Source organism: Scheffersomyces spartinae, assembly GCF_019049425.1.
Source record: "Scheffersomyces spartinae strain ARV_011 chromosome Unknown scaffold_4, whole genome shotgun sequence".
NCBI classification, from domain to species: Eukaryota; Fungi; Ascomycota; class Pichiomycetes; order Serinales; family Debaryomycetaceae; genus Lizanozyma; species Lizanozyma spartinae.
Window position 1 is genome coordinate 623,361 of NW_025065051.1, and position 12,142 is coordinate 635,502.

At 38.1% G+C, this 12,142-nt stretch overlaps 5 protein-coding genes across 5 annotated transcripts; all 5 read left to right on the forward strand.

Moving 5' to 3' along the window:
• Positions 1–264: 264 nt before the first annotated feature.
• HEM1 (5-aminolevulinate synthase) lies at positions 265–1,986 on the forward strand (the record flags this gene model as incomplete). Its single annotated transcript, XM_043194588.1, has 1 exon — positions 265–1,986. The coding sequence occupies one exon, from the start codon at positions 265–267 to the stop codon at positions 1,984–1,986; it is 1,722 nt and encodes a 573-aa protein (XP_043050912.1).
• Positions 1,987–3,055: 1,069 nt separating this feature from the next.
• Positions 3,056–5,309, forward strand: SPC98 (Spc98p; the record flags this gene model as incomplete). The annotated part of the gene is made up of 2 exons (XM_043194589.1): positions 3,056–5,108; positions 5,218–5,309. The coding sequence occupies 2 exons, from the start codon at positions 3,056–3,058 to the stop codon at positions 5,307–5,309; spliced, it is 2,145 nt and encodes a 714-aa protein (XP_043050913.1).
• A 780-nt stretch (positions 5,310–6,089) lies between these two features.
• On the forward strand, positions 6,090–6,941 carry CRC1 (carnitine:acyl carnitine antiporter; the record flags this gene model as incomplete). Its single annotated transcript, XM_043194590.1, has 1 exon — positions 6,090–6,941. One exon carries the CDS (start codon positions 6,090–6,092, stop codon positions 6,939–6,941), a length of 852 nt encoding a protein of 283 aa, XP_043050914.1.
• A 508-nt stretch (positions 6,942–7,449) lies between these two features.
• VMA4 (H(+)-transporting V1 sector ATPase subunit E) lies at positions 7,450–8,088 on the forward strand (the record flags this gene model as incomplete). Its single annotated transcript, XM_043194591.1, has 1 exon — positions 7,450–8,088. One exon carries the CDS (start codon positions 7,450–7,452, stop codon positions 8,086–8,088), a length of 639 nt encoding a protein of 212 aa, XP_043050915.1.
• Positions 8,089–8,310: 222 nt separating this feature from the next.
• SLT11 (uncharacterized protein) lies at positions 8,311–9,399 on the forward strand (the record flags this gene model as incomplete). The annotated part of the gene is made up of 1 exon (XM_043194592.1): positions 8,311–9,399. One exon carries the CDS (start codon positions 8,311–8,313, stop codon positions 9,397–9,399), a length of 1,089 nt encoding a protein of 362 aa, XP_043050916.1.
• Positions 9,400–12,142: the final 2,743 nt, after the last annotated feature.

A 12,142-nucleotide genomic window follows, 5' to 3' on the forward strand; every position in this document is an offset into this window, starting at 1 on the left:
CCCAGAGTTACCTTATGTAAAGCTGAAAATTTTCACCCAAACCCAAAGCCCCATTTTGGCGATGTCACAACCAGAATAGCCATTTTGTGAATTGAGCACTATTCTCCAATACTGTGATACTTATTCTGGAATAAATGTGCGACAATCGCCTTTTTTTCTCATCGTAAAACCAAACATCTTTGTTATACAAACAGCATCGTATTGAGCCTTATTGTATTGGAGACTTTCGTATACCACTGCTTCTCCCAACTGTATTATTGAGAAATGGAATCATTAGCTCGTGCTTCGTTGTCGGTTTGTCCATTCGTCAAATCGACTCCAGTGACCGCCTTACGTCAAATCTCTTCTCAATCAGGTTTGGCAACTCAAGCTAGACAATGTCCCTTTATGAATGCTGCTTTAAAGGCCAAGGAGTCAACCAGAACTTATTCATCTGCTACTAAGCCGGTTAGAGCAGCAGCTGCAACTCCTTCAGGCTCCAAGGCTGCTAGTCCTTCATCAGCTTATTCCTTCAAGTCCAGTGATCTTATTAACTCTTCAGTTAACATTGGATCAAAGGAATCAACTTTTGATTATTCAGGTTTTATTTCTGATCTGTTGGCCCAAAAGAGAACTGATAAATCTTATCGTTTTTTTAACAATATCAATAGATTGGCTGATGAATTCCCTCTTGCTCACAGAGGTGAAGAGACTGACAAGGTTACTGTATGGTGTTCCAACGATTATTTGGGTATGGGCCGTAATACCCGTGTCATCAATGAAATGAAGAGAGTTTTGGACAAGTACGGATCTGGTGCTGGTGGTACTAGAAACATTGCTGGTCACAATCGTCACGCCATCAGATTGGAGTCTGAATTAGCTGCTTTGCATAAACATGAAGCGGCTTTGGTATTCTCCTCTTGTTTTGTCGCCAACGATGCTGTTTTATCGTTATTGGGTCAAAAAATGAAGGACTTGGTTATTTTTTCTGATGAATTGAATCATGCCTCAATGATTCAAGGTATTCGTAATTCTAGAGCTCGTAAGGAAATCTTCAAGCACAACAATTTGGAAGATTTGGAAATGAAGTTGGCTTCATATCCAAAATCTACACCAAAGTTGATTGCTTTTGAATCAGTGTACTCCATGTGTGGATCTATTGCTCCAATTGAAGCCATTTGTGATTTGGCTGACAAATACGGCGCATTGACATTCTTAGATGAAGTTCATGCTGTTGGTATGTATGGTCCACATGGTGCCGGTGTTGCTGAACATTTAGACTTTGAAGAACATTTGGCTGCTGGTATTAACAGAATTAGGCCAGATTCTGTTATGAACAGAATTGATATGGTCACTGGTACTTTGGGTAAGGCTTATGGTGCTGTTGGTGGTTATGTTACCGGTAAGAGAGATTTAATTGATTGGTTTAGATCTTTTGCCCCAGGTTTTATCTTTACCACTACTTTGCCTCCTATGGTTATGGGTGGTGCAGCTGAATCTATCAGATACCAAAGAGCTACTTTGGCTGATCGTATTGCTCAACAGAAAAACACTCGCTATGTTAAGACAAATATGAACTCATTGGGTCTTCCTGTGATTCCCAATCCTTCGCACATTGTCCCAGTTCTTGTTGGGAATGCAGCTGATGCTAAGAAGGCTAGTGATTTGCTTTTGGAGAAGCACAATATTTATGTTCAAGCCATCAACTTCCCAACAGTTCCAATTGGGGAGGAAAGATTGAGAATCACTCCAACTCCTGGTCATGGTGCTGAGATCTCTAACCGTTTGATCGATGCTGTTGACTCAGTTTTCACTGAGTTGAGTTTGAAGAGAATTAACGACTGGGAAAAGGTCGGTGGTTTATGTGGAGTTGGAGCCAAGGATGCAACTGTTATTGACCATATTTGGACCGATAAGCAATTATCATTGTTGGACTCAGATTTGAACCCTAACGTGTTTGAGCCTCTTATTCAACCACTTGAAGTTTCTTCTGGTGTTGCTGTTTAAGTTGATGCTACATACTTCTAACTTTTGACTGACTATTTCCTTTGATATCAAACAATTTTTTTTAAAAAAAATGGAAGAAAAGGAATATGTTCACTAGTAGTAGTATTGTTTGGCTTCTACTAGCATTGCTAGCTTATTCTATTTGATTTTCTGACGTTTCTCCTCTTGTCTACATTGTTTTCGCTTCAACATGACCATATTCCATACGTGTCCATAGTATATATATGGTTTATTGATGTTACCTCCTCTCTTCAGAGTGATGTAGATATTCTTGTAAGGCTACTGATTCTATACACTTATTCTTACGCTAATCATAATGAGTGGTACGCTATCAACTTAATGGGTTTCGACATACCCCAAGAATACTATACTAATATTTTTCACCACACACGACGGATTAATGTACACAAAAACGACATCATCTTTACCTTTACTCCAAAACAAAAACATAGGAACCTTGTTAGTATAATGCCTTTGCACCCATTTAAAAGGCCTTATAGTAGAAGATCACGTTCACTAAAAGAAAAGAAAACAAAAGAACTAACAGAAAATGGTGCTAGACAGTCATCAGATGATGCGTCTTTATGCACATCGGTTACTTACATCAATATGTTCCACTGCTTCCATACTGGAAGAAACAATAAGAAGCCTATTACTGATATTTCTTGAGTGTTTAGATAGCTTCATCACGCCAAACAACGTAGCACGATATCTGTGGGATAACTTGAGAGCATCATTTGAAGAACTTGATTTGCTCAATGAATGGACACAGATGGAGATGATGCTAAAACTGTTGGCTACTTGCAAACTGCCAGAAGAAGTCATAGAATATATTGAATTCGTGTTAGCTGGTAATGCCGATGATGTCACACGTCAACGGCATAGTCAAATATTTCAGCAATCACAACAACGACAGTCCCAGGTTGATTTTTCAAATAGGAGCCTGATCCATACTTTTCCCCAAATGACATATCATCAACAAAGACATCTGATAATACGAGATCGAGAAGTCCAGCATCTGAAAGTTCAACTGAAACGATTAAGCACGAGAATTCTGAGTTCAGGATCAATGGAATCCAGAATGGGGGCTACTTCCCCGTTAGCAGCTTATGAATCATACTCGAGATCTTCTCCTGCGAGATCGATGGCCGAGTTAAATACAAGACCTTCTCCATTTAACACTAACACCCAAACTGGATTGAATCAGAGCTTTAATCTTCAAAAATTAACTATGGCAGAATTGACAAGCCATCACGATATCTCGCCTCTTCTGGATTCTGAAGTTGTGAGGTTTTTGCAACATACTTTAGTGGGAATAGATTCAAACTTAGTCATGTTTACCAATAATGGTTTAGAAATCCCTCATGGTTTCTCTAATAGTCATCAATATTTTTTGAAAGACTTGTTTGAGCTTGCACTTTTGTATCGATATTTGAGCACATATGTTCACAATACGAAACAAATGGAATCCCCTATCAAAAGAGCATTTCTTACATCAGTGAGATCATACTTGGAAGAATATTCTTATTTCATTGAGAATTTATTCCACAATAATGACTTAACATTACAAGAAGCATACAATGCATGCTATTATCCTTGGCTATTCCAGGTTCGTTTTATAAATACATTATTTAAGAAGTACTTCGATACTGACAGAAACATACCTGGTGATCAATTACTTTCTAAGATGTATTCCCTTAGCAAGTTTGGAGATTTGAATCTTTCTAGCCTTACATTCCTCGGTCATTGCATGAATCCGTATTTTGAAATATTGGAACATTGGCTTTTAAGAGGAGAACTAATTGATCACGCTAATGAGTTTTTTATAAGATTTGATGAATCCAAAATGAACTTTAATGAGATGATAATATTTGATGCTTCGAGAGTCCCACGATTTTTCACTCTCAAAGTAGCCAAAAGAGTCTACCATATAGGTAAAATGATTACATTCTTGAGTAAAGTGTGTCACGAACTTGAATGGGTTGATAAGTATATATCCAGTGAATCTGAAATCATTCAAAAAAAGATACAGGGCTCATTACAATTCCATGATAACTTAGAATCGTTGATCGATTCTTTGTATCACCAACTTCTTAAGAAGTTTACAAGTGTGATTCATGGCTCTCAAAATGAATTGTTAATTCATATTTTAAATTTGAAAGATATTTTGTTGACAAATCGAAATGATTTGATTGAACAAACAATTCGGAAAAGCTCTCCTTTACTTAATCATGTGGCATCTGATATTTCGGGGTCATATTTGACTAGGTTGCTTAATGAATCTCTGTCTACTCTACTAGAATCCAAGTTTCGTTACTTAAATCGGATTGACGCCAGACTCCTTACTAGTGACCATGGTAGCATTGGATGGGATGTTTTTACGTTTGATTATCGATTGGAAGATTTACCAATTCATCATATCATCAATTATCGTGACTCCTTTAGAGAGTATTTGAAAATTTTTAATTTTTTTTGGAAAGTTAAGCATTTACAATACTGTTTGGATCAGTTATATCTTAAAACATTTAAGAAAACTGTCTCGAAGACACCACAAACCTTAAGATTACATTTAAGGAACATTTCCATAATCCGCAACCAAATGAGTTTATTTTTATCGTTTCTTATGTCTTACTTCTGTTACAATATAGTTGAAGAGCTGTTTCAAAAGCATATTGTACAGAATTTGTTCAAGTCCAATCTTGGAAACACACTGCAGCACATATTACTCAATCGATTTGTTAAATCGGTAAGGGACAATTCCATATCCACTAACAGTGAAGGAGGGAACAAATCATTAAATGATTTAACTATGGACGAACTTGTGGATCTTCATACCACGTACTTGAAGAATATTACTTCGAATAAGCTTTTGAGCACAGAACATGTTGGCTCCCATTCCAAGCAAAGTTTTATCATGACAATATACGATATATTAACCACGATTAACAAGTTTGAAGAAAGTAGTACAGTGTTTTATGCTTGTGTTGAAGAATATGAACATGAAGTTCTACTTAACCTGTCGCAGATGTTGGAATATAACAACCCCATAGTAACCTCACTGATGGCACGTGCCCTACGTGATATTAACCAAAGAGGTAAAGAGTTATACAATGAAATCTACCGTAAGCAGTATACGAATCAATTGCATATCCTATATCGCGATCTAAACAGCGATACCAGTACAAGACCGTGTATTAAGATGGGTGCATTCCCGGTCTTGGACGAATGGAGAAACTGATGGGACCTATGGGTTAGGCAAAAGTGCAAACTTCATTCTTTCTTTCGATTTGACCACGGAAATATGGAAGAATGAAGATGTTTAATAACGCATTTTCCAGTTGCCTAAGTGCATTATTATTATTTATTATGATTACTGTCAACCTCACATCACATCATACCAAATTGAGTTTGTGTATTGGAATGAGGCTGAACGGATATATGGACTTCGGTGTCATAATATGTAATGGAAGTAAATTTTCTTCCTACCCCACAAATTCCTCATGTGGTTTACTTGGATTGTGGGGCATCGGCCAAGGCACGACCCAATCGTGAAGCGAAAAGAAGCTACACTTTTACAATTCACAATAACCACAAGACCACCGCCCGGAAGTTAGGTTTTCTCGTAGTATTGCATGCCATCTCTGGTTGGCTGGATCTTATCGTTAGTGGGGCTATTTCGGACCTCAGGCACATACTTCATAGTATACCTGGCGGGGCATTCTCTTTAGGATTAAGTTTAGATGTTTCACATGGACGTGGACCACTATCAATTGTTTGACCTGACACTAACTATTATTCAACCTAACCAATATTAGTACCTCAAACACAATTATGCCGACTATTAATCGTGTAAACCGGCTCGGTCAGTGTGAATGATGTCAACATGAAAAAGGTTGTGGTGCTTACGACCGAGCTTTGAGGTGACACAAAACCCAAAATCCTCGGACTATTACCGATGGTTAATATATAAACCCCAGATTTCCCTTGAGCTGTAATTTCACACTATAAAATTTTGGACGAGCCCCTTTCTTTTTGCGAATTTGTTTAAGTTGTGTTGCTGGTATCAACGCTAGATTAGATATAGATCATACATACATATAAAGATGGAAGAAGTTGATAGTGTTTTGGTGGACAATGTTAAGTCCTTTGCTGCTGGTGGCTTCGGTGGTATATGTGCTGTATTAACAGGCCATCCGTTTGACTTGGTTAAGGTTAGATTACAAACAGGTCTATACAAGTCTTCAGCTGAATGTATCAAGCAAACTTTGGTTAAGGATGGTCCATTAGGGTTCTATCGTGGTGTGATGCCTCCATTGGTGGGTGTGACACCTATGTTTGCTGTTTCCTTCTGGGGTTATGACGTTGGTAAGCGTCTTGTTGGTTCTTATACTGGTAAGCAAGCGCTGGAATTCACGATCCGTGATATTTCAACAGCTGGTTTCATTTCTGCCGTTCCAACTACTTTGGTTGCTGCACCATTTGAAAGAGTTAAGGTTATGATGCAAGTCGAATCAGGTAAGAAACTGTCTATGGCTTCTACCATCAAAAATATCTACAAGGAAGGAGGCCTCAGATCAGTTTTCAAAGGTTCTGTTGCAACTTTGTGTAGAGATGGACCTGGTTCTGCCATTTATTTTGCAACTTATGAATACGTAAAGGCTGCGTTACTGGCTCCTGGTGAAGATTTGAGTTTGTTGGCTATTTCTACCGCTGGTGGTTTAGCTGGTGTTTCCATGTGGTTAGCAGTTTTCCCCATTGATACGATTAAATCCACTCAACAATCTTCCAATGTTCCCGTCTCAATTGGCCAAGTTACAAAGAAGATTTATGCTAAGGGAGGTATTAAAGGATTCTTCCCTGGTGTTGGACCTGCTTTAGCCAGATCTTTCCCTGCAAATGCTGCAACTTTCTTGGGTGTTGAATTGTTCAGAAACTTTGCTGACAAGTACGTGTAAATGTAAACGACATCCGTTCATCCGTACTTCAGAAAGAAAATGAATATCTAAAGGCAAGAAAAAACCATTATTTATTATTTAACTATTTATTCGTGTGTATTATTCAAGACATCAATTGGAAGTCTAACAATAAACGTACACCTTCAATGAACATATCTAAATACTCTGTTGATAACTCAGTACCTTTTCAAATCCTGTGGCCATGATTATGCCCTCGGATTACCGGAATTAGTCCAAAGTCGTGCGGAATTGGTTAGAGCACATTTTCAAAATTTCGACACTTGGACGACAATCAGTGTCTATTGATAAGGAACAAACCCATTGATTGACAACTCTCCAAAGGCAGCACATCACCAATTAATAGTAATTACAAGATGTCTTTGACCGACGATCAAGTATGTTAATAATATCCAATGAAGCAATCAACTTTGTGAGGAGATCTTTTTTTAAGGTGACAAATGAATACTAACGAAGATGTGTGTTTTAGGTTAATGCTGAGCTTCGCAAGATGAAGGCCTTCATTGAGAAGGAGGCTCAAGAGAAGGCTAAGGAGATCAGATTGAAGGCTGATGAAGAATATGAAATTGAGAAGTCATCAATTGTCAGAAGTGAATCAGCTGCCATTGATTCTTCTTTTGAACAAAAGTTAAAGAAAGCTTCATTGGCTCAACAAATCACCAAATCTACTATTGCCAACAAGACCAGATTGAAGGTGTTATCCAAGAAGGAAGAAGTTTTGGATGAAATCTTTGCTGATGCTGCAAAGGAATTGAAGCAATTGGTTAGTAAGGAAGCCAATTTCAAGCCTATTTTGGAAGGATTGATCGAAGAAGGTTTGTTAGCTTTCTTGGAAAATAAGGTTACTATTAAAGTCAGAGAATGTGATGTTAAAATTGCTAAGAGTGCCAGTGAACAAGCTGCTAAGAACTTTGAAGCTAAGGCTAAGTTTCCTGTCACCATTACAGTTGATGAAACCAACTTTTTGGATAAGGACTCTATTGGGGGTGTAGTATTGGTTAACAGTACGGGTAAGATTGAAGTTGATAATACTTTAGAAGAAAGATTAAAGTTGTTGTCTGAACTGGCTTTGCCAGGTATTAGATTGGAATTATTTGGACCTTCCCCCTCAAGAAAGTTCTTTGATTAATATCCTTTCATAAGTTATGTTTTATTTCTTTCTTCACAGCTTCTTTAATTAGTCATATATAACCTTTATTAAATGTTGATGCATTTTTACCGTTATCTTTTTTGTATGGAAGTAATTCAAATCCCCATGGAAAATCTCATTTCAAATCGAAGGGTCTGTGTGTATCATTCCTACATCATCACAATCACAACACTAAACCGGCTCAACAATATCTAGACTAAAATGGACAATATACCGAAGTCCGAGCTGCCATTAATCTGTGATAAGTGCTATGGCTCTGTTTCAAAAGTGGTCAAGCATGTTAATGGTGAAGAGTGTAAGATTTGTACAAGACCCTTCACAGTCTATAGATGGCAAAACAGGCAACAGAGTGCAAATAAGTCTAATAAGACTATAATATGCAATACATGTGCTAGCATAAGGAACTGTTGTCAGAGTTGTATGTTGGATATTGAATTTGGTATACCTTTGGAGGTTAGAGATACGGCTTTGAAGATGGCAGGCTTGGAAATGCCCAAATACGGGAGCCAGACAAATAATGTGGAACTTAAACAAGTCCAGGCCGTCAAACAAGAAGCTGCACTTGCAAGTGGTAACCACCCATCCAATCAATTCTCGAAGGCTAGAGATTTGTTAACCAAACTTGCAAAGAGTTTACAGGATAGAAGGCAGAACTCCACCTCAGAAACCAATGAAACGAAAGCGAAGAACGCTCCATCAACGATCACACTAAATACTGCGGAAATCAATAAAATAGTTCAGAAATATCCATTCCACGGGACACTTCAAGTTGATGATACCAATAATCAGATTAAGGGGTATTTCTTCTTTGGGTTCCCAGCTACTCTTCCTCAATATGTTCTTGAAGACTACTTGAAGAAACACGGTTCAGTAAAGCTGCTTACTGTGATTCATAAGGCGAGATGCGCGTATGCATTATTTTCTAAACAAGAAGCAGCTGATAAGTTCGCTTTATCTGTGTTGAACAATGACTTCAATGCCAGTGATCTTGAATACCCTGGTTTACTTTTGTTGGACAATAAATACCCTATGAGAATTGCAAGATGTGGCCCTTTGAACCTCAGCACGGTGAGTGGTGATATGCAGAAGAAGTTATCTCAAGTGGCCTCGAAGGAACTTCAAAATCTTGCGGCGAAAGATGTTAAGCGAAAGCAGAAGAAATCAGCAAAGCCAAACGTTACAAAGTCTGTGGCCAAGCCTCCTGGCAAAAGATCCGGACTAGAAGAAGTCATTATGAAGAAAGAACAACAAACTAAGAAACCCAAATTTAACGTTGATGTGGAACTATAAGAATTGTGTGTATAAACTTTAATGAGAAGAATTATAGAGAAACAAATGTATAAGGTATTAAATAATTGGTGAAAATCACCAGAAAAGTAGTTGCGGTTGAAGAATTGAAATGAACGTTTGCTGATGATTATGATGGTCTAGAAAGTCACATAAACTGATCAAAGGAAGTGATGCAAGTCATTAACTCATTGGGTATCATTATTTGGGGATTTTGCAAGGCAAGTTTCCAACGAAAATACTTGTATTCTTTATCAAATTTCAAGAGCAACCCATTCTGTTTATCTTTGAGGTTGACAGAGATAGACATATTTCCATCAAGAACAAGTGCATTGGATAAGTTGATAACAGAGCGATCGTGAGAGTTCTCATTATATATGACCAACACAGAGCTGCTTAAAAAGCATAGTAGAGGACCAAAAGTATTGTTGACAACAGTAACATCAATGTAATCGACCAATCTTATGGATTTGCTCCAGAAGATTGATTCATATCCAATATGAGAAAGGTAACTAGCAAACAAATTTCTTAGGAAATAACCGGATGGAGCTTTAGGAGAATCGTCTGTTATCATCAGAAGAAGCGAATGAGTGTTTGATATTTCTGGAGACAGTGAGGGTAGTGGGTCTCGTTCACGGTAGTCGCAATGCTGCTGAATAATAGCGACATCGTCAAACACAGGAGGACTTGCAATATAGGGCGTATATGGAGTTCCCATAGGAGTGTGGACTCCTGTAAAGGTTAAGGAAGAATCCGAGTGGTGCATTTGAGAATAGGGGGTTCTCAAGTGTTTCCCATTAGGGAGGATATAAGGGGGGTAGTCTATATCATCTATTGGAGGTGTAGCATGTAACAGTGATAGATCATCGTTAAACATATCGTCTACTGTATCGCATTCTAGATTTTGGGTATAGTCGGAAAATGAATGGGTTAGGAATGGAGAAAGTAGATGTTGGGGTTGGAAAACATTTGGTGTGGTGGGCATGGGAGACCCTAAAGGCGAGGTAGTGTTAGCCATCAAAGCCCGGCAAGAAATTTTTATTTTAGTTTAATTATGATGATGGACCCCCTTTAATTATAAATCTATAATTGTTTAAGCACTAAGATTCATGTAAGAGTTTAACGATATTGTGAAATCCAAAGAGCAATTAGGTTATCGAACTGCAGGGTCCGATAATTTATCGAACCCTGGCCGTATATTTATATACATGTGTACCCAGCGGGAGGGAGAGGTGCGTCTTCATTAAGGCAGATGTGGGTTTTGAGGTTTCATAAAAAATAATGAGACATAACCATAATAATAACCCCTCAAACAATCTTATTTTAATGTTTACGTCGTTTGTAATATTTAAAGTTATCTCAAAACATACCACCGCTACCACTGCCACTACAATTACTACTATGTAAGGAGTCTATCGGTCCTCAATGGCTGCATTATAAACGTATACCAATCTTAATAGCAGCAACTGCCCTCGTGAAATCGTTTTTTTGATCGAGATGGTCGAGTGCGATGTAAGTGTTAATCTTGTGGCACAAGGCAAATACATGCCCGTTTCTCTCGTATAAAACGAAATCATGGACCATTTTAGGCAAGGTTATTTGGGAGAACATTTAGGCTAACGCGGCCTCTGGATGCATGCTCTATTATATCACTCCTTCGGAAAAAAATAAAATACCACCCAATATTTAGTGATCGTACGTTTTGGTACGGAACAACTCTTTGAGGTATTGTTATGTTTAATTTAGGAGTCTTTTTACAGTTGAAATATATCGCTACACCTTCAAACACTTTTTGGGGCGCATTGTTCTTCTATTCCTTTACTTTCACTTTTTTCTTCGCCGCTACCTTAGCCTTTGGCCTTTGACTTTACCTTCACATATCCTTCGACATATTTTGTTCACAATGAGAACTTGTGATCTTCCGCCCATATTTTTTTGATCAAGGTATGGATAAGATCCACTCTACGAACTTTCAAACTACTTGGCGAGAAGCCCCCCCCTGGGATAAAGTTATATCCAGCTCTTATCATTTCAAGAATTCAAATAAGTTGTTTGAGATTTGTTTCATAAAATCCCATGTGTGTATATCGAGTTGAAACCATTGACACTTGAAAATGAATGAAACAATCGGGAGTTTAATTTCACAGTTATTTACACAGTGAGGTGGAAATCGTTGTTCCACATATTTGATTGTAGTATAATCATCCGTCGAGACACGACTTTCCTCTATGAGGGTTCTCCTAATCTGTGTAATCAAACAGAACATCAAAAGATTAGTTCTCACATCTGCTTACATCTTGAACCCCATCACAACCTTAACTATATCGTCATTGATGTCCGATCTGATAGGTACATTATTGATACTATTTGGCTTAGCACTTGCGGCACTTGCGGGCCGTTTAATTGCAGTATTGCCATGTTTCGATCCTGCCAATATTGACCCTTCCAACCCCGAAAGAAGACACAGGCCGCGTATGTCCCTTGTTAAACGTAACTGCAAAAATATCAACAACAATGATAAACCAAAATTAATGGTTCTCCTTGGCTCTGGAGGTCACACGGGAGAGATGATACGCATTCTAACTCAAATAGATATAAGGCCAGTCTCAAGAACGTGGATAATTTCTTCCGGGGATTCTACCTCTGCCGAAAAAGCCAAGTGGTATGAAGAAACGCATGATAATAACTCATCTACGACCAGTGAAATCCTAGAGTTACACCGAGCTAGACGTGTGGGAGAATCTAT